Below are 23,624 nucleotides of genomic sequence, written 5' to 3' on the forward strand. Positions count from 1 at the left end.
ACCCGCTGTTGTTTGTGACATACTGCCTCGAGTGCCTTTTTCTGCGCCGTTGCCGTCGAAACCTATCTCCACACCCTATAAGCGTGCTGTACAGCGCCGCTGCCAAAAGAAGATGGATGATGTAAAACTTATTGAACAATCGTTCTTTTTTTTCTGCTACTGGGAACAAAAGTGGTTCACTGCTGTTCGTGATGTCCTCAGTCGTGTTGAATGCTCTAGCTTTTAGGGGCGAAGCTCCTTAAGGCGTGGGTCGGTCGTCCCCGATGTATGTAGTTGTAGTAGTAGGTAGCCACCTCTAGTTTAGTTCTTGGAGTGTTCACTAGATGGCGGTACTGTAGTGAAGAAAAGATGCGAGATGTGATAAAACTAGATGGCGGTACTGTAGTTGTGAGATGAAAGATGCGAGGTGTTATAATAGGAATGATGTCACATATGGCGCTGTCATTGGAGGGAAGGCAATCGTTCGGCGACGTACGCTAGGGGGCGCGGTGTAATAAAAAAATCACAGCATATCCACGGAGTGAATGATGATGAGTGGGCGAAGCTGCGGAGGTTCATCGGTAAACCGTGAATCTTCCGTGATGTCTGCCTAGTACATCATCACCGACGTGAGATCTGGCGCGTTATACTAAAGGTTCGATGAGTTATGACGACTGGGAGCTCACTTTAATTTTACATGTACGCGGTCAATTTTCATTGTTTAGAAAACCATTGCTTTAGAAACATCTGGCGTCTTTCGTTACGCAGCTGGCCGTCTTTTGTTTGCTTTAGAAACATCTGGCGTTCTTTCGTTTTGCTTTTAGAAAACATCTGTCGTCTTTCGTTGGTTTATTTCATCAATCAACGGCGTTTTGAACAAAATTTTTATTGTTTAATCACGCACAGGAGAAATCTCACCAGGCACTACCCTTGGAGGTAAACAATGGGCTGCTAATGGGAATGAGAGACAGAAGAAGTCGGCTTTTAGCTAACACTTACACTTCTACTTCTACTAACGTTTCCTACTGGAACATGCCAATGCCTGCTAATGGGGAATGAGAGACAGAAGAATTCGGCTTTTAGTTAACGCGCACGCTGCGAATTTTTTATTGTTCAACAACGCACAGGAAAAAAATCACAGCATATCCACGGAGTGAATGATGATGAGTGGGCGAAGCTGCGGAGGTTCATCGGTAAACCGTGAATCTTCCGTGAATTCTGCCCAGTACATCATCACCGACGTGAGATCGGGCGCGTTTATACTAAAGGTTCGATGAGTTATGACGACTTGCAGCGCACTTTAATTTTACATGTACGCTGTGAATTTTCATTGTTTAGAAAACCATTGCTTAGAAAACATCTGGCGTCTTTCGTTAAGCAGCTGGCGTCTTTTCGTTTTGCTTTAGAAACATCTGGCGTTCTTTCGTTTTGCTTTTACAAAACATCTGGCGTCTTTTGTTGGTTTATTTCATCAATCAACGGCGTTTTGAACAAATTTTTATTGTTTAATCACGCACAGGAGAAATCTCACCAGGCACTACCTTGGAGGTAAAGAATGGCTGCTAATGGGAATGAGAGACAGAAGAAGTCGGCTTTTAGCTAACGCTGCGAATTTTTTATTGTTCAACAACGCACAGGAAAAATCTCCCACCGGCACCACCTTGCAGGTCAAAGCGTAAGACTGGTTACATACTACGCCACGAGGGACGAACGGGTGCCGCTATAAGGAGCTTCGCCCCTAAAATCTCCCACAGGCACCACCTCGGAGGTCAAGATCTGGTACTAACGTTACGACTGGTTACGCACTACGACTACGAGGGACGAACGGGTGCCGCTTTAAGGAGCTTCGCCCCTAAAACCCGTTCGCTGTTGGCGCGCGCTCGGAGTCGCCGGATGGACAAGGCTGCAGAGCGGCGAGCGCGCAAGGCGGCGGCAGCGCGCGCTCGCAGACAGAATCCCAAATGTGCGAGCCCGCGAGGGACATTTACTCAAGTGTTTCACTTTTAATTGTGGGGCGAATTGCATGGAAGAGTTTCACGGTTTACCGATGATTCCTTCCGGAGCTTCGCCCCACTCATCATCATTCACCCCGTGAATATGCTGTGATTTCTTGTTATCTGCGTGGACGACTTCCTCATTGTGGGGGCTTTTTTAGAGATGCGTGATTACTAAAATAAACTAGCGTGACATGGAATATCTCCCACGTATATACTTGCTAAATCTGGTGTATATGTGCTTCGCATTGCACTAATAAGTGCCATTTTTAAATGACACCCGATTCAAACATGAGCTGTTACCATTGAACTACATTACTGAAACACAGTAAATGGAAACGTCTTGCCTACATATTGTACCAAAATGGCAAGTTGGACTAGTTGGCGCGTACTCACATCCTGAAGAAACAGCGCAAATGAAAAACAAAAACAAGAAATGGCGGAAAGACACACAGCGCTGCACACCGAACTAGAGGTTCATTGGGTTTTAACTCTCGCGTTTTAACGCGGTCTTTCACGGCAGGGCTGTGTAGGCAGCCGTCCAGTCCAGAGAATCCTTCCGCGTTCGACGTCATTCCACTCACTACGCTTTCTGTTTCAGCAACTTCTGCACGCAAGGGATTGACAACTTCTTTTCTTGAGCTTTGGCGCTCGTCTAGTTAATATTGTTTGCTGTTCGATGTGGAAGCAGTAGGCAAAACACGAACAAGTGGTCTATCTTTCAATGAGGACGCGGCTAGCTTGCAAGCTGGAAAAGATGAAAATATGGTCGGCACGGCTGTCGGTCGCAGCACCTTGCGCTCTACCTTGACGTCGTACTGCTTGAAGTGAACGAAGTGAATGTGCGACTTCTTCGCAGTTACCGATCTCCACCACGGCGACAGGTCTTGGGCATCGCAGTTATGATGAAATGTCCAATCACATTAAGCACTCACTGATAGAGCCAACGCAACAAAAAATCACAGCATGTCCACGGAGTGAATGATGATGAGTGGGCGAAGCTGCGGAGGTTCATCGGTAAACCGTGAATCTTCCGTGAATTCTGCCCAGTACATCACCGACGTGAGATCGGGCGCGTTTATACTAAAGGTTTGATGAGTTATGACGACTTGCAGCTCACTTTAATTTCACATGTACGCTGTGAATTTTCATTGTTTAGAAAACCATTGGTTTAGAAAACATCTGGCGTCTTTCGTTAAGCAGCTGGCGTCTTTTCGTTTTGCTTTAGAAACATCTGGCGTTCTTTCGTTTTGCTTTTACAAAACATCTGGCGTCTTTCGTTGTTTTATTTCATCAATCAACGGCGTTTTGAACAAAATTTTATTGTTTAATCACGCACAGGAGAAATCTCACCAGGCACTACCTTGGAGGTAAACAATGGCTGCTAATGGGAATGAGAGACAGAAGAAGTCGGCTTTTAGCTAACACTTCCACTTCCACTTCTACTAACGTTTCCTACTGGAACCTGCCAATGGCTGCTAATGGGGAATGAGAGACAGAAGAATTCGGCTTTTAGTTAACGCGCACGCTGCGAATTTTTTATTGTTCAACAACCCACAGGAAAAATCTCCCACCGGCACCACCTTGGAGGTCAAACCGTAAGACTGGTTACGCACTACGACTACTACGACTACTACGACGACTACGAGGGACGAACGGGTGCCGCCTTAAGGAGCTTCGCCCCTAAAATCTCCCACCGGCACCACCTTGGAGGTCAAGATCTGGTAGTAGCGTTACGACTGGTTATGCACTACTGCGACTAAGAGGGACGAACGGGTGCCGCCTTAAGAAACTTCGCCCCTAAAAACCCGCACCTTTTCTACCTCGTAAGCAAGCGTACGGCTGCTCATTTCCAGCCAGAGCGTTTGCTTGCGCTTGCCCGAGCCAACGCCCCGAGCGTTCGCTTACTAGCGGCCGCGGTTTACCGATGTGCAGCGCCGCCTCGGTAGCGTCTCAAAACTCTGCATGTCACGCGTTCCCCCATTGAAAACGCACCCATTCGGCAGGCCGCACCTCTTTTTAATTTAGCGGCCGTGGTTCACGTAACTCACGCTGCCAAGCTCGCATCAGGGGAGACGCCGTTTCGGCCCGCAGGGCGATGCACAACTTCGTTGCAGTATCGGCCAGCTCCTCAGAAACGCGACGACGCAGTGAACGGCCTTGAACTGAACAGTGTAGACGCCACTGCGTTTTAAGAGCGTCCCAATGAGCTGGGCTAGATGTAGCGGGCGACAGACGTATTGCACGTGACAAATCCGACCGTGAGCGCGCGTCCTGGAGGACGCAAACATCAAGGCGCCATTGTTTTTCCGAGTAAGAAAATAGAATTTTGAGCTCCAGGACAATAGGACGATGATCAGAGATGTACACAGGGGAAGGGGAAAAGGATGGAATATGGAAATCGGAGACAGATGCCTCTAAGGCACGCGGAATATAAGCCCGGTCGAGCCTACTGGAGGACGGTCCACGTCGCCATGTCCAAACAAAGGTATTGCCGTGCACGGCATTGTGCGCATCCAATAATGAAAAGTGCTGAACAAGGCGGCGCAACTCGCATGAATTCCATGCAGGCCGACTCCAGCCAGGACCCTGTACATAGGTTCGCGTATTCAACACACAATTGAAGTCGCCAATTAAAATAACGTGACGGCCGTCGAGAAAAAAATCCACCCAGGTGCCTAAAAATCATTAGACTGCCCGGCTTGTGCTGGCCCATACACGCACAGTATCCGTAATCTCAAAGCAAAGCAAACGCAGTCTAAAGCCAAAACCCTTCCCACGCCGTCGTAGAAAACGTTATGATGCCTCAATAAAGCCCGATTAAATATGATAATTCCTATTCCGTAGAACGAGATGTAGCAAAAGAGAAATAACAATCTAGGTTGAACTTTCGTTTGAAGACCAGCACGCCGGATAGCGAGAAGAAATTGATCTCCTGCAGGCAGAAGACATCACAATTTGCAGACGGGCTGCACTAATCACTTCAGCCTGTTTTGCCGCACTGCGAAAACCTTGAACATTCTAAGAAAATGATATTTAGTATAGCAGCCATAATGAAAAGCAAAGACTAACCTGGACGTATAGTTCTAGACGGTGTCAAGGAAAGTGTCCAGGGGACACTTTCTTAACCATGTCACGACGCGCAGTTCGACCCTCCGGAAGAGGGTCCAGGTTTTTTGGGCCGTTGGGATTCAGAACGGCTATCGCTGACTTCATCCGTGCAAGAACCAGAAGTATACCCACGCTTGACTTCACGTTGAGCTCCCATTTCGACGTCAAATTCACTAGACAGTCCGATGCTACTGTTCAGTCCCAGGCTGAAGCTGTCCTCCGAAGACGTATCCTGTGGAGGTAGAGGCTAAGCCGCCGGTAAGCTTGGGTCCAAAACACACGCAGCAGTACGCGATCCCGAAACTACCACTGCGACGCGACCGCGTGAGCGAAGCAGGGTGCCGGGCGAAGCGCAGCTCGGCGAAAACGGAACCTTTGAACCACGCGCGCCGTTCCCCCATGGCAACGCCAAAGAGGCTTTTTTTTTTCCTTGAATCAAACGAAAACGAACAAACAGCATTTTATTACGTCTTTTGATGCACGGAAGGTTCTCTTTTTATTGCTGCTAGTTTGATTACTAGTGATTTATTGTAGGCAGACTCTCATACATCATCGGCATCACTTCGAAAATGTCCCACTCGTGGCGCCCATCATGTGATACATTTAGCTTAATTTCTCGATAAGTAGGGCACTGCTGTTGATAATATTGCCGTTTTAGAAGTTGTCATACATTGAGCTTTCACTCTGACATAAATTGTTATTTGCCTTTAGTGTCCCTTTAAACTGAAATTTACTCCGTAGCTGCTTCCTAATCTCGTTGATACATCATATTTTGTCTTTTAGTATTACACTGTTTTCTGGGAATTGTGCTTACAAAACACTGTCCTTTCATCACTAACATCTTTAAAAATGTATTATGTTAACATATCTCCTTGTTTTCAACTTTTGTGTTTTGTTTGCGAAGAGTGCTTGCAAACTGCGATTAAATGTTTTGCAAATACATGCGCAGATGCATCATGCGTGTTTTTTCTTGTTCTGTTATCATTTATGGTTCCATAGAAATGTATGATGTCATCACGGTGTGTGATATTTCATTGAATCACAATACGTCCAAACACATTTTTCTTTTGCTTCCTCCCACTGAACCCATGTAATGTCCAACGCAGGACCATTAAGGAACAATGAATTACGATTACGATAACGAAAACAAGTTGGAAGTTGAGCGTCTGTCCTGTCAATTCCTTTCCGTTCTTGCGCTCATACTTTTACAATATGATGGGACTTATTCAGCAAAAAAGTAGCAGCAACAACAACAACAAAACCAGGCATTGACAAGGACGAGAAACGCGGGACGAGCACAAACACACGTCCACTGACAGACGGTTCTTTCGGAGGCGGAAAGCAAAGTATCTTGCTCACTAGGTAAGGCCAACAATGTAGGAAACAACTAGTTAACTTGAAACATAGCCTTCGACGGTTTAAATGGTATGTTGCCTACATTGTTTGCCTTACCTGCCAAGCAAGATACTTTGCTTTCTGCATTCAAAAGAATCTTCTGTCAGTGGACGTGTGTTAGTGCTCGTCCTGCATTTCTTGTTCTTGTGAATGTCCGGTTTTGCGCTTCAATGCTCCCAAAGCCTATGCACCATCTCACTGAATTTCCAAGTTTTGTTAAACAACAGCAACCGTGATCAACAAAACTTAGGGAGCTTCACAAGCAAAGCAAGCCCCGCTTTAAAAGCTGGAGCTGGCACGCACCGATCCCGGTGTCTGGCGACTCCTCGACAAGAACATGGACGGCGAACAGGACGGCTGAGTGAGTTGCTCCGGCTCCACGTCGAAGGGATTGGTAATGCTGCTGCTGCCACAACCGCTGGGCGTCGCCAGTAGCGCCACGCCGGCCAGCGCGCTACTGCGACTGAGTGGGGAGCCGGGGCCGCTTGAAGAGGTGCCTGCGTCCTCGGCACTGGTGGCCACGTCACTGCTGCTAGCGCTTCCGCTGCAACGGGTCACAGAAAGAGGCAACCCGTTGATATTTATTACTAATATTTTTTTTACAGCATACAGCGGCCGAAAGACATAGCAGGGGGCATAACAAAAGCTAACTGGCCAAATAAATTCAATCACAAAATGGAAGCAATAAGAACACGTTGACATGCAAATCGTAACTAGAGAAATATACGCAATGTAAGACAGTCAGAATAGCTTGTTCTGTACGGTTATGAACAGAAGGATGCATAGTATTTAAAGTCAGGATTATTATTATCACAAAATGCTTCAAGAGGTAATGTGTTCCATTTATTGATGATCCGAGGAAACAAAGAGTTCATGAAAAGATCAGTAATTGTGAAGTAAGATTTTAAGTGTAAGTATGTATGTCTAGTTTGTTTTGAAATGCGGTGCCTTAAGCAAGTTTCTGGACTAATGTTAAATTTACAAGAGTAACACAAGCATAGAAATTTCAACCTTGCAACTGCTCTTCGGTATCGTAAAGTAGGAATATTATTAATGGCCATGAGCGTTGTGGGCAAGTCGTTTCTCTGGTAAGCATTGAAGATAAAACAAACTGCTTTCTGCTGAACCATCTCAAGTTTTCTTAATTTTTTTTTAATGCGGGTCCCAAGCAACATCTTTCGTACATAGCATGCAGCACTATGGAGGCTACGTAGTCACTCACGACTTAACCCTTTGTGACACAACGTCCTCATTTGGAGATGCGACTTCCTTTTGCCATTTCTGCGCACTACTGCCAAGAAAGAGACCACAAACACTCAGCTAAAGGTGAATCAAGCATTTTTGTTGCCCTAAGTCTCTTTACATCACTTCTGGTTGAAAGATTTTGTTACATACAATCACTTCGGTGAAGGCAGTACAGTGTTTGATGACACGCTGAACATGGAGAGTTTCAGCAGAAATTTCAAAATATCTTTTTACCTGTTTAGGAATGCTTGCTGCCAGCAGAGAACTATTGCGTGTAATTTGATTGGGTCGTTGAATTCATTTCATAAAGAAATATAGCATGACTGGCATCACAACATTAGATAATTACATTGTCACTGTAAAATACACAATAATTTATTCTAACACTTTCATTTGCTTTAAATTTGGTCTCCAGAACCTTGGCGTCAAATTATGCAAGTTTCATGCATTCATAGACACTCGATCATAATGTGCGTAGCAAAGGTTTAAGAAAAAAAGCTTAGCTCTCCCCATGGAATTGCAGTGCATCTGCCCTGAAACTCTGTAAGCGAGCTGTGCCTGCTCAAGTTTGTTCAAAGCTTAAGTGTTTTCACTCTACTGAGTCAAACACTAGGCTTGCAGAAAAAATCAAGTTTGCTGTGTCTATCCAAATGTAATCTGCATAAGTATTAATTTTGCTAAAACGGTTGCTTGGGCGAGTTGGTTCATGATTAAGATAGATTTACCAGCGCAAAAAAGACGGAACATTTAGGAAGGACACACACACATAGCACTGCACTCACAACTGATTTATTACTTCGAACGCAGGGTTTTTTTGTAGGCACGCGTCGAAGCAACAGAAAGATAACATCAAGAAAAAAAGCGATGAAAACCATGTGACACTGCTTGCCGAAAAGACAATCTACCGAAGGTAACCGTGCAGTCGAAAATTTTTACGCCACAAAGTACGCCCCCGATATGAAAGAACTGATAGTATAATTGATCTTAAACCAACCGGCAAACACGTTAAATCCAGAGAGGCCAAGGCAGCCACACAAGAAAGGTAAAAAAGGCCTAAAACGTTATAAACTAAAATGAAATATAAGAAATGTGTAAAGCACATGGTAAAAACGCATGCCTACAAAAAGGCCCTGCATTCGAAGTAATAAATCCGTTGTGTGTGCAGCACTATGTGTCCTTCCTAAATGTTCTGTCTTTCTTGCGCTGGTAAATCTATCTTAAGTATTAATGTAACTTTATGAAATATCTTGACATCAATAATCAGCAAAAAATAGTACTTGAGAAGAACTTGAGCAACTTGAAGAACTTGAGCAATATCAAAGAAGTAACAATCTTGAGATAAAGGGTGTACCAGAGGAACTTGACTCAACTGTCGTCGTGAAAAAGATAGGTGAGCTTGTGGGCGAGCCAATATCTGACAATGACTTCGACATCTGTCACAGGGTGTCGACGGCAAAAAGGAATGAACGGAACATTGTTGTCAGGCTCATCTCGCGCAACAAACGTAATGCGGTGCTCGCAAAAGCAAAGAAACAGAGGATCCTTTCTAGTCACTTCGATTACGAGGGAGCGGAAAGCGTTATTTATGGTAACGAGCACCTGACGCGACAGAACAAGCAGCTTCTTGGCGCAGCCTTAGCGAAAAAGAAATCTGCCAAATGGAAATTTGTATGGTCAAGTGGAGGAAAAATTCTTGCGCGCAAAGATGAAACGTCTGATGTAATCCGGATAGCAAGCACAATTGATTTAGATCTCATTAGGTAAAGGAAGGGAAAGAGAAAGGAAAGGCGGGGTTTTTTTTTCTTTTTTTTCCAGGTAACAGCTTTTTTTTTCTTTCTTAGTTCACCATGTCGACTATAGAAACACAATACCAATAAATAATGATGCCTCCTTTACCATACTACACCAAAATATAAGAAGTATTAGGAACAAGCACGAAGCATTCGATGTCTTTACGAGTTCTCTTCACGCGGACATCGATGCAATACTGTTTACAGAGACATGGCTTTGTAATACTGACATGTCTCCTGAGTTCACTAATTATAGCATAGCACGCTTGGATCGCGCAGGAAGAGGTGGAGGGTTGGCTATATACCTCCAGCAGCGATATTGTTTTGAAATGCTTGATGATCTGTCTATGAGTAATGGTGATATAGAGTGCCTAGCAATAGAAACAAATTCTTTTTTACTTGCCGTGGTATATAGACCCCCAACTGGCTATAAGCGGCATTTTCTCAGTCATATGTAACAACTCATGCATTGTTTTAATGAGATAAAAAAAACCCTATTTTATCATGGATGATGTGAACATTAACATGATGAGTGAAGAGTTGTATGCGCTTGATTTGAAAAACCTTGTAGCATCATATGGATGTCAGAATGCTATTATATATCCAACTCGTATTACCCACAATAGCTCCACGTCACTTGACGTGTGCATAACAAACCTAAATAGCTGTGATTACACCTCGGGCATACTGTGCTCAGACTTAAGTGACCACCTACCTATCTACATTTCTACACAAAACCTGCTGCATAAAACTAAACGCCCAACGCTTGCGCGGTCAGATGCATCAATGACAAATCACTGCTTGAGTTTGCCGAATTAATTGAAAGTGCTGACTGGTCACCTGTGTATGTGCAATGCAATCCAGATAGCGCATATAATACTTTCCTAGTTATCTTCCTTGAGTGCTACGATATTGCTTTCCCGACACAACAGATCAGAACACGAAAGGGTAAGAACAGAAAACCATGGATAAACAGCGACCTCTTGAAACGAATCAAGCAGAAAAACACGCTTTTTCACAGATTTCTTGCTACTAGAGATATACTGCGTGAATTCAAGCAATTCTGCAACAAGCTAAATAGTGACACTAGGAAGGCTAAACTTGCCTATTATGAAGCCATCTTCTCACGTATAAAATCAGAACCGGCAAAAATATGGAAACAGGTTAATTCCTTAACTGGGAGAACAGCAGCATCAAATACACCTAAACAAGTAAAAGTCAACCATATCATTCTAGAGGGCAAGGAACTGGCGAACGCGATTAACCAATACTTTGTAAATGTGGCTGTTTGTGATGAAGTGACAACACAATATGAAAATGAAACAAGTAGTTGCTTGAACTCTCTCGTACTGCACGAAGTATTACCAGAGGGAGTCTACCGATATATAAAAGAACTAAGGACAAACGTTGCGAGTGGTTATGATGACGTAAAGGTGGCTCCAGTTAAAGCCGTCGCATCTATACTTAGTCCCGTATTAGCATATCTGATAAATTATTCCTTTCTGATTTGAATCTTTCCAACAAAACTTAAGGTGGCCAAAGTTACACCCATTCATAAAGGTGGCAACACTAGTGAATTAACAAATTATCGTCCGATATCCGTATTACCTGTCTTCTCAAAAATTTATGAAAAATGTATAAATACGCGCCTTATGAAATATCTTGAGAAATACAACATCTTATCACCGCATCAATATGGTTTTCGCAAAAATAAAACCACGGAAGAGGCACTAATTGATGTAAAAAGCCGCATAATAGAAAATATTGAAAATAAAATGTTCACGTTAGGTGTCTTCCTTGACCTGCGTAAAGCGTTCGATTCTGTTGACCATCATATTTTACTGTTGAAATTAAGCCGCTATGGAATTCGAGGAGTAGTCTGATTTATTTAAAAGCTACTTATCATCCAGACAACAATTTGTTATATAGACAGTGAAAAATCCGAGTATTTAAGCATAAAGAAAGGAGTTCCACAAGGGTCCATTGTAGGCCCCGTGCTTTTCCTTTTATATATAAATGATATTACAGAGGTCCAGTATACACCCGAAATTAAAATGTTCGCTGACGACACAAGTATATTTTTCACAGGCTCCACCATTCAGGAAGTAGAAGCTTCAACAAATACATACCTCTCGAAACTTTCAGATTGGCTAACAAAAAACAAACTAAAATTAAACACGCAAAAAACCAAATTTATTATGTTCAGGCCCATTAACAAGCGCATCAGTGATAATATAGTAATTTCGTTTAACGATCAGCGACTCGAACAAGTCAGCACACAAAAATTCCTGGGAGTCTGGTTTCACGAGCACTTATCATGGACACCGCACGTCAATAGTCTCTTGGCAGATCTAGCTCGTTCTGTAGGGTGCTTGAGTAAGATCGCTTTCCTCCTCCCTTCATGGCTATCTAAATCATTGTATTATAGCATGTTTTACTCCAAACTTCTATACGGAATGCTTGTATGGGGAACAACAACTAAGACCAATTACGACAGAATATTCATCTTGCAAAAGCGCATGCTCCGTATAATAGAAAAATATAAAGGTCATTCCAAGGACCTAGACACTCAGCCGCTTTTTCTTAAACATGAAATTCTATCTGTTAGGAAAGTATATAACCTTAAGCTGATGCAACACATTCATAAGCATAAACTACAGGATTCCTTCCCACGCATTGTATCAACAAAATACGGCTTCAGAAATTCTACCCGCAAAACCAAGAAAACACGCACGAACTATGGCAAGCAGGCTATTGATTATAAGATTATACAATTGCTAAACCTTCACGAATCGAATATAGACTTTACACTGAAAACAAAAAAAATTTAAATGTCATCATAAATCATTTCTTCTTTCGACTAACGTCATAGTGGATCCATAGGCATTTACATTTAGGAATACTTGTATACTTAGTTGATTCCCTTTTTTTTTCTTTGCTGTGAACAATGATATTAAAACAGAATCGTTTGATTCCAATATTGTTTTCTCTTTATGAAAATTATATTCCGAATGTATATTATGTAGAGAGAAGCCTGTTTCTTGTAAAACATTTTTGTGTATGTGTGCAGAAGTAAGCACGTTCTGAATGTATAAATCTTTGTGAATGTATATGTATGAAAAAAAAACATGAATATGATAGCATAAAACCAAGTAATATCTCATACTACTGAAATGTGTATAATATGTGTATAATATGTCACTTATTTGTATATGTGTATGTTACTGATGTGTAAATGTGTATGATGTGGCACTGACGCAGACTGTATCAGGAGGTCAAGACCTCGTCAGGCTATTTAGCCTTTAGTCTTTGCCTCCCGCAGGGATATTTTGTATTTTTTTTTCCTGCAAAATAAACAATGTTCAATGTTCAATGTTCAAACAATGAACATTTTCATTTTTTGATAAGCCTAGTGGTTATGGTAGATTAGCCGAGTGAAAAACAAAGCCTGAATGAACTTGATTTGACTTGGCTGCCTTAAATTTGAAAAGCAGCTGTACCGTGGTACTTTCGATTGAGCTAAGCTTGGCCGTAACAGTCTTATGTAACCACATAACCACCAATGAGAGATTTACAATGTGCCTTTCCACAGTGCCTCGTGAGGCTGAGTACCGCAGTTTGATCACACGCAACTACTTGGAAGGAGCCGGGATGCGCTGGCTAGAGAAATGCTCGAAGCCTTTTCAGATTAGGAAGAAATGCAATTCTTGCATGAGTGTGCAGTCAGTATTTCTGTACAACAGTGAACATCAACTATGAGATTTAGACGGCCTAGTTGTGAATTGCATTTTAATCCTTTTCTGTGTATTCCTGCATGTGTGGAGAGTTTTGAGCTCTGCACATGTTTTCAGTGCTTTTACATTAGGTAATCAGTTGTTTGTTTTAGTCGTGTCCTAGATGCCATGGTTGCGATCTGCATTTCATGATTTGTCTGTTTACCCTGCACGTGTGGTGAGTAGTCTAGCTCTGCACATGTCTTCAAAAGCCGTTATGTGTTAAGTACTTCCGAAAAATAAAATGAATTACGAGTTGGCGTCTTTTCTGTCTCTTCATTTCTTTTTTCCCGTTTGTAACCTTGAGTCACGTCTTTCAAGTGGACTTGCCTTTGTTAGGGCGGCACTGAGAAAGACAAGTTATCTAAGTGAAACATTTGCTACAGTGACATTCCTGGTTTAATGATTTCTCATCGTTTCAAGCCTCCATGTTCCCCTGAACTTAAGTTCATGAGAGAGTAACATGTAAGCCAAACAAAGAGTCGGTAAGGAGTAAGAAAAGGCCTGCTCTTGGATTGCGCTCACTTTTACACCAGGAAAAAAAAGTGCAGGTAAAAAAATTTAAAAACAGGGACGCAGTGCAAAGACTATAAAAGCCAGTGCAATGCAATTATGAAAAGCACCAACTTGCTCACTTAACAAGCAGGCTAACGGGTTTCCACACAATCACTGTAGCATATATACGTTCCTTTCACGTTATCCTTTGGCAATTCAGAACTTTGAAGAATGCACAGCAAGTGCTCGGTATGCCCAGGGCCTGCACTACAAAAACATTTTATTAACACTGTGTGCAGGAAATTTAAAAGTAATTGGAAGCAAACGTCGTTACATGCAGTGGACTAGGGCAGGAAATCAAGATGAAGAGATCTCAGGAGTCCAGAGAACCAGTGAATTCAACCACAGTATAGGCCCACTCAACTCCTGCTTGAGTGTCAACGTTTATATTATTACTTTCCGTAGCATAGTGATTTCTCAGAGAGAGTCAAACGTCGGAATAGATAAGCTACCAGCCTACAGCGATGAGGGTGTGCGTTGTAATATCCGGGAAGTTGCTTTCGCGCGCGCGTGGATGCAGCTGAATGCCCTCGCATCGAACTGCAGGATGTACGTACAACTTATCTAAGCACAAAACCATGGACATGCGCATCTGTAAACTCTGAAAGAGCTGAGTCCACAACAGCAATAAGCGAAAACCAAAACCAAACAAACTAAACAGAAACCTCGGAAGAATCGTGACCTCAGTACAGGGATGACGAAAGATCACAGGGCAAAGTGGGGCATCGAAGCCGCAACACTGTACGTATTAAAGCACAACGAAATATTAAACGTGCGCCCGTCAGTTTACACGTAACGCGACTCGTCAACGCTCGGGCTCGCGAATATACGCCCTGCTTTACAGTGAAATGAACCACTACGCGCCGCGTACCAATCGCGGTACTAGATCGAAAGGTCAAAGAACTCACCGCACGAAAGACTGCTTGAATTCGCTCATCGTTGAGCACCGCCCCTGAAACTGCCTGCAGTCTTTTCAGGTACAGTGCAGCGACTCCTCGCTGTGCTTCGTCCACGCAGAGCACAGCAGCGGAGACTTGCAGCAGCAAAACGCAGCAACGAATGTCAGGAAGTCGTTGACGGGGAAAGGCGCATGTTTTTTCGCCGATGGCAAGTTCCACAGTGGGACGCTGCTAGCGGGCTGAGAGTTGGACGTGCAGACGCCACTGGGATGTATCGGGTAGCGGGAAAGCCCCTGTCATCGGCGCTTGAACGGTTCAACACGCGTGAGCCGGCCCGGCATGCCCCTGCATATCTATTGTTGTGCCATGCGCCATCCCACCCAGGCAGGGCATTTAAAGGCGCCGCCGGTGCCGCGAGCGGCAGATTCCTCTTTTGAAGCAGCCAATCACGGTCTCAGCATTTAAAAAATAGGGCCAATCAGGGACGGCTTTGCGATCGGCTAGGCAGCGTTCGACTTGCAACGATTTGAAGCTGTTGCGCAGAGTTTCGCTTCTCGGTAAAGTAAACGTGTAATAGCAAAATTTTCATTTGACAGCGTAGCTAGGAATTTAAAATAAATTTATGGCTTCAAAATCGGCTTAGAAGTACAACGAAATGAGTGCTAAATAAAACAAATCATACTTTGCCTGACTTGGCTTGGCCGCGTTCGGCCGCGCGCGCGGCTGCAAGAAACAAAAGAAGATGGCGGCTCCCAGTGGTGATGATCGACGGAAGGCTGTCAAGGAAACTTTCGACGGTTTGTAAATATTTCTCCACTTTCTGGGCAAGCATCTTCTTTCCAGTGCAACCTAAGCAAACAACGCGTGCTAAATCTGACTGCGCAGTGCTCTTGGAGATGTCACAGCTGCTGAACACGGGTCTGGACCCGCAGTCGCTGGCGCTCTGCGTCCAACTGTGCGAAAGCGGCGTGAATCCCGAAGCCCTGGCCTGCCTCATCAAGGAGATTCGCGCCCGAACGTCGTCCAACGTCAACAGTTCGGTCAGTTTCATTTACTTTTTGACCTATTCGTGCGTGATAGTCGTTGCCTGACGTTTGCAAGCGCGTCGTGTCAGGGGCGCCTCAGTGACACGGGCAACCCGCGGAAACTGGAAAAATATCGAGAGCCGAAGGGACCACAGGCTGGACGTAACTTTAGAAACTGCTGCCAGCACAATATCTGCGAGTGGTAAAATGCGGGCTGCCGGCACTGTATCCGCGGTGGATATATTGCCGGTAGGCGGCATTTTACCATTCCCAGATATTGTGCCGGCATTTTCGCCTGAATGGCTGTAGCGGCTACCGGCACCGGTAGACGGCATTTTACCATTCCCAGATACTGTGCCGGCATTTTCTCTTGAATGGCTGTAGCGGCTACCGGCACAGTATTTTCGGCCTATATTTACAGAACAAGACAGTCAACTAACACAACAGTACACGCAGCGTGAGGTGCTTCGTGGTTTCTGGCTTGTGTGAAAACGACCAGAGTGTCGGAGCAACAAGACCTGTGGCATTTGGCTCAAGCTCGAGCCTTGTTCTTGTTCGGTTTATCGCGCGATGAAGCTTAATGCAGTTAAGCGTAAGAACTTTACACCACCGTGCTTGGCATACATGAAAGCTGTCTTTCTCATTGAACGCCGCATTTGCTATTCGTATCAGCTTGTTATTAATACGTGTGATTTTTTTTTCCGATCGTGAGACTACGACTGCAGTAGATCAACGAGAGTGGCCTCCGAAGCACGATTTTCTCACGGCTGCCTACTTTTTTTTTTGTGTGTAGACAACAAGCCGCACTCTTTCAGGACAAAAATTTCACAATAATTAGAAAGCAGTTGGTAGGAGTCAAATTCCTGTGCATCATTTCCTGACGATTCACACTGCTAAAGCAACGCGAAGCCACAGTCCATGTAGATTAGCTTTATTTTTCTTTCTCTCCCCCCCCCCTTTTTTTTATTTATGGCCTGAGTGGAATGAGCTTGTATTGTGTGTGAGAGAGAGAGAGAAACCGACTGGGAGTGGTTTGGGCAAAACCTGTGTGGGCAAAAAAAGAAAAAAATATAGAAACGGTGCCAGCTGGATCAAGTAGACCCTTTTCGTAATCCACAAGTGTGCTTCCTTGCGCTGCATATTTGCCCAAGTAATGGCGGCACCAGTCGTCCTTCAAGTGGAGGCGAGGTCCTAGTTGCACGTGCTGGGGCTTGTCTCTCCTGCGTGTTTATATCAAGAAAGCCGTCTACATTTTCCACATTATAGCGCAATCAAACTGCACTTGAACAACCTGTTTGAAGTAAGTGACTAGCTGCCATTAGTTGGGCTAACTGCATCGCAGGAAAGCTAGCTTTACAATTATATGTGGGAAAAATACTAAATATGTGAACACTGTGCTCCAACCTTGTCGACTCCATGCAATGCTGTGAAGGCTTAGGACTCGCGTCAACCGATCGGCCGCGAAAGCCGGCTGTTGCGTTCCAGAGAATGGAAGAAATCTCGCCTATTGTTGTTCCATGAAGCTTTCGTTCAATCAGTGTCATGCAGAGGGAAGTGGCATCTGTACATGTCAGATAACCTTCTGGTTATCTGATGAACGTTGCTTGTGGTGCACCGAGCAGAGTTGGTAAGAAATAGCATAGAGTGCTGCACTGGGAGTTACAAGGTAGATATCGGTGACGTGAGTGTTCAGCTTGGAATTCGGTATTGAAGATTTCTCAAAACGTGCCTATACTCTGCTGCAACCTAAGAAAAAGATGAGTCAGCTGTAGTGGATGGAGCATATATGCAAATTCTCTGTGGGAGGGACAGTGATTGGCTGTGGGCAGAGCTCACATTTTCGTTCAGGTTGTAACTTAATTATAATGACGACACAAATAGCTGCCCGTCACCTGTGACACTTTGTTTGGAGGGTTTCGGCAGGGAACCTTCCATTCTAAGCCGTCGAATATCCGTACATGTCTCTTCTGCAGAGCATGCGGCCTGAACATGCCGAGCGGTGACTGCGCTCATCTACTTGATGAAGATCTGCTGACCCTCTAGGTGAGCTTTGTTGGATTCATGTTAAACGTACATATGTTAGAAAGTTGATTTACAAGTTAAAAGCTTTTGTTACGAATCAAAGCAGCTCAGTTTTTCACTTAACCCTTTGAGGCACTTTTACACAGGTGTTTAGGCACCTGTGTAAAACCGACCTTTTTTCCTAGTTGCGTCTACTAGTGGCTAAGAAAGAGCAAGATAAATTGAGGTTTGGATGAATTCAACCTCCTGCATTATATATGTATCTTCATTTAACTTCACTTTGCAGTGTACTGTGCCACATGATCACTTTGATGAAGGCACTACCATGTCCAACGAGCTGTTTGGCATGCCGCACACACCATGTTGGAAGTGTAATTTTTCTTTGCTCAAAAGGAGTATAACCGAATACTGGAATTGTGGTATATTTCTAGCGTGACTGTTCATTCTATATTTGCAAAAACAGATCACGAAACACATCGGGGAAATATATATTTAATTACAATTTAATTTAGATTAATTACTAAAAAACATCCAAATCAATCTGCTATGACATTACCTTTGTTGCAATAGAATATTGAGTGCCTTGAAATAATGTTCTGCATATCTGATGCATTTACAGACAGTTCTTCGTAGGTCATGCCTTCCAGCCTTTTAATATGGCACAGGAGATGTTTGCATATGCGAGTGATAGGCTGTGAGGAAATGAAAATGCTGTGAACCTTACCAGTCAAAAGCGCTCAGATATGTAAGCACTTGGTTATTCGAGGCAAAGCGTCGCGATGTGTTTAGGTGTGAACATATTCGACAGAGATCTGACTGGCTGGGTGAAAATTCATACGAAAAATAATAAACTCTCCAGCGACTAATAGTCCAAAGTTGCTAAAGTTAATTTTTTTTTAAATTTTAACTTTAGCAACTTTGGACTATAAGTGGCTGGAGAGTTTATTATTTTTTCGTATGAATGTGTTTAGGGCATTAAAGCCCAGTGTGTGATTCGGTCTATAACTGTACAGCAGGTTGGTATAGGAAATGATGCGTTGCATTAAAGGACCCCTGACAGGAAAATTTTTGTTTGTGACTTTTTTACTGTAATTTATAGCATTATGTCTGGTAATCCCTAAATTGAATCGTAAATGCTCTAACGTATTGTATAACTAATGCTAGCCTAGTGAATTGTGACCATTTTAGCGTCACTTCAAAACGCCCGCCTTAAACCGTAAGAAACTAGCGCCCCATGCGGGGTAGCGCTAAAGATCACGTGCACTCAAGGTGTGGTGATGTTGAAAGCTCCATTTTCAAATCGGGGCCCCGCGCGCGGTAGAGATTGAAACGATGTGGGTGTCTCGGTATGAGTTAAACCTGTTCAGCGCGTGTCCCCTCACGAAAACTACCTCGAGAGCAGCCCGACAACAGAGCGAGAGGGTTGAGGAGCAATAGCCTTCGCCAGGTGCCAGTAGTGGTAATATGTGTGCCCTGCGAACCTTCTGTGACGTCCACAATACTTGCTTTACTCGTGGAACGTAATGCGGGGCTTCGATCTACAGTAGACTCTCGTTAAACGGAACTTGAAGGGACCAAGAAAATGTGTTCCATTTAACAGGAGTTCCATTTACTGAAAGATGAACAAGGAGTGGAGAATCCAAGTATGAAACCAATTATATTAGATGCAGTTGTTCCATTTAAGCAGCAGTTCCGTTTAACAGATTTCTGTTTACTGAGAGTCTACTGTACGTCACCAGTGCGATATCGCGAGGTGCAGCCAACTCAGATGAGCACTTACGCTTACTTTAAAACGAAATAAAATATCTTAAAGGCAACACTAGCCACTAATAATCGATCAGAAGTGCCTCCATATGCAGGAAAGTCAAATAACGCAAGCATCTCGAGGTTTCAGTTTTAGTGTCAGGGGTCCTTTAAGTTATAAAACCCGACTAAAAAGATTAAGAAAACAGAGGCCCTGTTTCAATTTCGACTTGAGGAGTGTTTTTCTCAACCGTATTTGCATGTAAAATATGTATTGTTAGCGCAGTAGGTTAGGCCCAGAGATTCTTTGCTTGCATTTCGCACTCGAACTGATATCCATGCAACACTACAGATTAAAAAAAAAGTCGCGTAGTTTAAACACGATTTAATGAAGTGATGGCGGCGCTAAAATTATTTCTTTAAATCGGGAAGTTCGTAAAATTAAGAAAGGGATTTTTCAGTCCTGAATCTACAATTGTAACATATAGCAACATACAAAAGATGACACTGTATTTTATTTACTGCTGACCCATGCCCAAGCAAGTGAAAGGCTCGGGGTGGCGTTCATTGAAGCCAGGAGAACAGACTTTTGTAGTTGGTTTATTACGGTCATTGAGGCCATAGCATTGAAGCCACTACAGCCCGGATTTTTCCCATGTCGTTTTTCTTTTTTCACGTGAAGCTATGACAAGCTGTCGATATTGTCACCTGGTCGTGACGTCGACGAAGACACGTTTTCAACATGAAACTGTTTATTTGGCCGAACTTGTGGCCGGGAAACAGAAAGTTAATTTACAGCAATACACATGGTTTGCACTGATAGCGGTGAACAGAGTGTCGACCGTCGATCAACTGACAAGCGGTGAAGCGCGTCGGCATTTATGCATGTGCTGTATAATATTCCAGCGTTATCGCTGGTTGTCGCGCAATCTCTAGAATAAGCTCGAGTGTTCGCTTCTTGCGCGCAATCTTAACAAAATGATCTACAATAATCGCGAAGCTTCTCGAACAATGAGGCGCGGTTTGCGCTGAGCGTTGCTGACAGTCTTTGTGGGCGAAAACCTAATACAGCAAAAGTGATAAGAAACGCACGTGGCAATATGCAGAAGCGGAGAGAACGAAGGCAGTGACTTAGACAAGCCATCTCTTGCTTGAACCATAAAATAACAAAGTTAAGTGCAGTAGCGCTCCTGTGGAAGCATGTACAGACAATAAACCACCACCACCCCTAGCCCCATACGACACGTTAAAGCAGTACCGACTAATGAGTTCATTGTTTCGTGCATGAACGCATCGTGCAGCCTCGCCAGAAACATATTAGGGTCATGACTAGTGCAGTTCGATGTTTTAACGTGACAGCATACTAGGTGCGCACGCCCGAAGAAAAACCCGTGTGTGTGAAAATTTGAGAGAAATCACAACTTTTTTACTCACCGATTCAAGAAAAAAAACTGCGTTAAATCAAGTTTGGTGCCCAGATAGATTCGGTAATTCGGGTTCATGACACCCCTAAACCTTCTGGGTATCTGCCGGGGAATGGAAGTTTCTTTTCTAGATCAGGAACTTCCTAAAATCGGGTTTCGTTAGACCGAGTTTCAACTGTACACTCATACCTCGATATAACAAACACGGATATAGCGAATTATTGGTTATAACGAAGTAAATGAACAGTAGTCTTGTTATAGATACAGTGTTACAAATACATGTTTATAAAGAAGTTTTGGATATAACGAACTTATTTTCGTGTGAGATGTGACTTTGGTATAACGAGGTTTGAGTCTATTTGAGCTGTCGTGCAGGCAAACTCCGAAATACTTGACAGGCAGAGTCTTCTGTTACTTTACAATTTAATGTGGCGATATTCTTTCTAATATTCGGTTTTTAATCCGAGGCAGATACCGGAGTGTGTGATGACGCTGAGCTGAGGCAGGAGTCTCGTGGCAGCATCTCAGCTTTTTTACATTTTTTCTTTTTCAAAGGCTCGGGGAGAGGTCGATATACTTGGCATCCAAAAGAGTGTACTGTAGCACTCTATAGTTGGTGGTGGCAAAGCCCAACTTGCAGTGGCAGATGTACTGCTGTCCAATTAATCAGAGCTGTAATAAGTTTTCTTACCAATTACACTTAGCTACTAGTATTTCTGGTGTCTCACAGCCAAAGCAAGCTACTGTTCTCTCATGGAATGTATGTTTTAGACAGTATGAACGCAAAAGACTACTTTGCCGCAAGCCTTAATTCCTATGTGGTCGCCGAGTACAGAAAACCTGCCAATTGTCCCAAATTGTACAGGCAGGTTTATGAATCTCCTGTCATGTTTTTTCCGAAATATTTTATTCGGAGAAGTCTTTTGATGGTGAAAGGACACTAGATGGGCACTTGCTTTAGACAAGCTTCTTGTCTGAAATGTAATTAGTACTTAAGCTTACAGGCTTCTCACTGCCCTACCTTCTTTTTGTCAACATGTTCCGCACAGCAAGTGAAAGGCTCAAAATTCCCCGATGTTCCCTGACTATTAGATTTTTACGTTAAACTTTCATTTTCTTTTCTAGCAAAGTCATCCTCTGATTTTTTGGACTCCTTGGGAACTGTGAAATAATCCAAAGATTGAGCAGTGTGACAGAACTAACAATTACAAAGGGTGTTCAAATGAAACGGTACAAAACGCTGTAACAACATGAGCATTAACATAAATGCCTATGCTGCTATGGGAGAACGTAGCAAGACATCTAAGGATGCGATTGGTGTCTCTGCCATGGATCGGAGCATGCGGGGGCGTCCGCATGCGCAGGAGAGAGCAGAGGCTCTAATAAAGAGTGCCGTCCAATTAACAACGTGGCAGTGCGTGGGAGGACAGGATGGTGTTCACATTACAAAGTTTGACAATTAAGGTGTAGCAACGTGTTATCCACTTTCTGACAGTGGAAGGTTAAACCGGCCACCATTCATCACCTGCGATTTCCATGTGTCTGGTCCCCTGAAAAAACATCTGAAAGGGAAGTGCTTCAACTCCGACGACGAACTCAAGGACACTGTAAAGGACTGGGTCTCGTCACGGCCAGAGGAATTGTGGGAACAAGGAGTCCTTCGGCTCGTTCATCACTGGGACCGTTGTGATCAGGCACATAGTGTATAATTTGAATAAAGTCTTCATTTATACCCACAGTGTCGTTTCGTACCTTTTCATTTGAACACCCCTTGTACATGTCTATTTGCTGCTCTGAAAAGCTCTTATATCCATAATTGCTCTCAAAATAGCTCTCAAAGCTTGACAGTGGAGTTATTAGGCATAGCACTAAAAAGTGTGCCATAATGAGTATAAACTTGTTTTGGAACTCTTGTCTTTTGTGTCCCTTTGATGCTTCCATGCTTTATAAAATATTATGTGGCAAAAATTTGTTGCAGTGTACGCCAGGAGCACTTATGGCTACCCCTGCTGTCTACCCTGCCAGTCGACGAGAACAGCGTTGCGTAGCTGCTTCAGTACTCTTCACCATCCCCTCGTTTCGGTGGCTACCATGTTTACTGAAAGTCAGACATAGAAGCTTCACATTTGTGGCTCCCTCTGTGTCCTGCAAGTGGACAGCGATTAGGTAGCTAAATTATTTTTAAAACATGCTTGAGGCTTTATGATAAGTTGCCCAAGCAATCTTGCAGTAGCAGAAAGGTTCATTTTTTTGTTATTGTTTTTCTTGTACACTCCTACAACTTGACTCCAAACTGCAGAAATAAAGTGAATATTGTCACTCAACAGGCAACAGTGCATGTTTCACCATGAAGAGTTTTTTTTTTGGCGTAAAAAAATGCCCTCATGAAGTGGCAAATTTGGTGGGCGTTCAGCGAGAATATGCAATGGCAACAAGGTCCACGTGGTCAAGGGATGACGTCACTTTTCAGTGTAAACTGATACCAACCTGACCCACACCCAAAAAATTGACTCTGCCCAATTTGAAAATTGAGTTCACCCACATACAGAATTGACCTGGCCCACTCTCGAAATCGACTTTGCCAAAACCCAAAACTCCTGTGGCCCATCCTCAATATCAACTTTGCTCAATTTGAGCACATGGCCAAGTCATCATGTCATGTGACAGTA

At 43.5% G+C, this 23,624-nt stretch overlaps 2 protein-coding genes across 2 annotated transcripts in view; one reads left to right on the top strand and one right to left on the bottom strand.

Annotated features, from left to right (window-relative positions):
* The window catches only part of LOC119405353 (uncharacterized), a 203,823-nt gene extending 188,704 nt beyond the window's left edge, over positions 1-15,119 (bottom strand). The window contains exons 1-2 of the mRNA XM_037672191.2: positions 14,751-15,119; positions 6,783-7,023 (exon numbers count right to left, since the gene is read on the bottom strand). Of these exons, the coding sequence (XP_037528119.1) occupies positions 6,783-7,023; positions 14,751-14,779 (270 nt within the window). The 5' untranslated portion in view covers positions 14,780-15,119. The remainder of the gene's footprint in view (positions 1-6,782; positions 7,024-14,750) is intronic.
* A 322-nt stretch (positions 15,120-15,441) lies between these two features.
* On the top strand, positions 15,442-23,279 carry LOC119405354 (mitotic-spindle organizing protein 1). The gene is made up of 4 exons (XM_037672192.1): positions 15,442-15,538; positions 15,627-15,781; positions 17,740-17,809; positions 22,934-23,279. Exons 1-3 carry the CDS (start codon positions 15,484-15,486, stop codon positions 17,767-17,769), a joined length of 240 nt encoding a protein of 79 aa, XP_037528120.1. The 5' UTR covers positions 15,442-15,483; the 3' UTR covers positions 17,770-17,809; positions 22,934-23,279.
* Positions 23,280-23,624: the final 345 nt, after the last annotated feature.

Source organism: Rhipicephalus sanguineus, chromosome 9 (assembly GCF_013339695.2).
Source record: "Rhipicephalus sanguineus isolate Rsan-2018 chromosome 9, BIME_Rsan_1.4, whole genome shotgun sequence".
NCBI classification, from domain to species: domain Eukaryota; kingdom Metazoa; phylum Arthropoda; class Arachnida; order Ixodida; family Ixodidae; genus Rhipicephalus; species Rhipicephalus sanguineus.

Bases quoted from the DNA above. Each gene is read 5' to 3' on its own strand.
- LOC119405354 (XM_037672192.1), top strand. From the start codon at position 15,484: ATGGCGGCTCCCAGTGGTGATGATCGACGGAAGGCTGTCAAGGAAACT. The intron at 15,539-15,626 runs GTTTGTAAATAT...CTGACTGCGCAG, and splicing joins TGTCAAGGAAACTTTCGACG to TGCTCTTGGAGATGTCACAG. The intron at 15,782-17,739 runs GTCAGTTTCATT...TCTCTTCTGCAG, and splicing joins CGTCCAACGTCAACAGTTCG to AGCATGCGGCCTGAACATGC.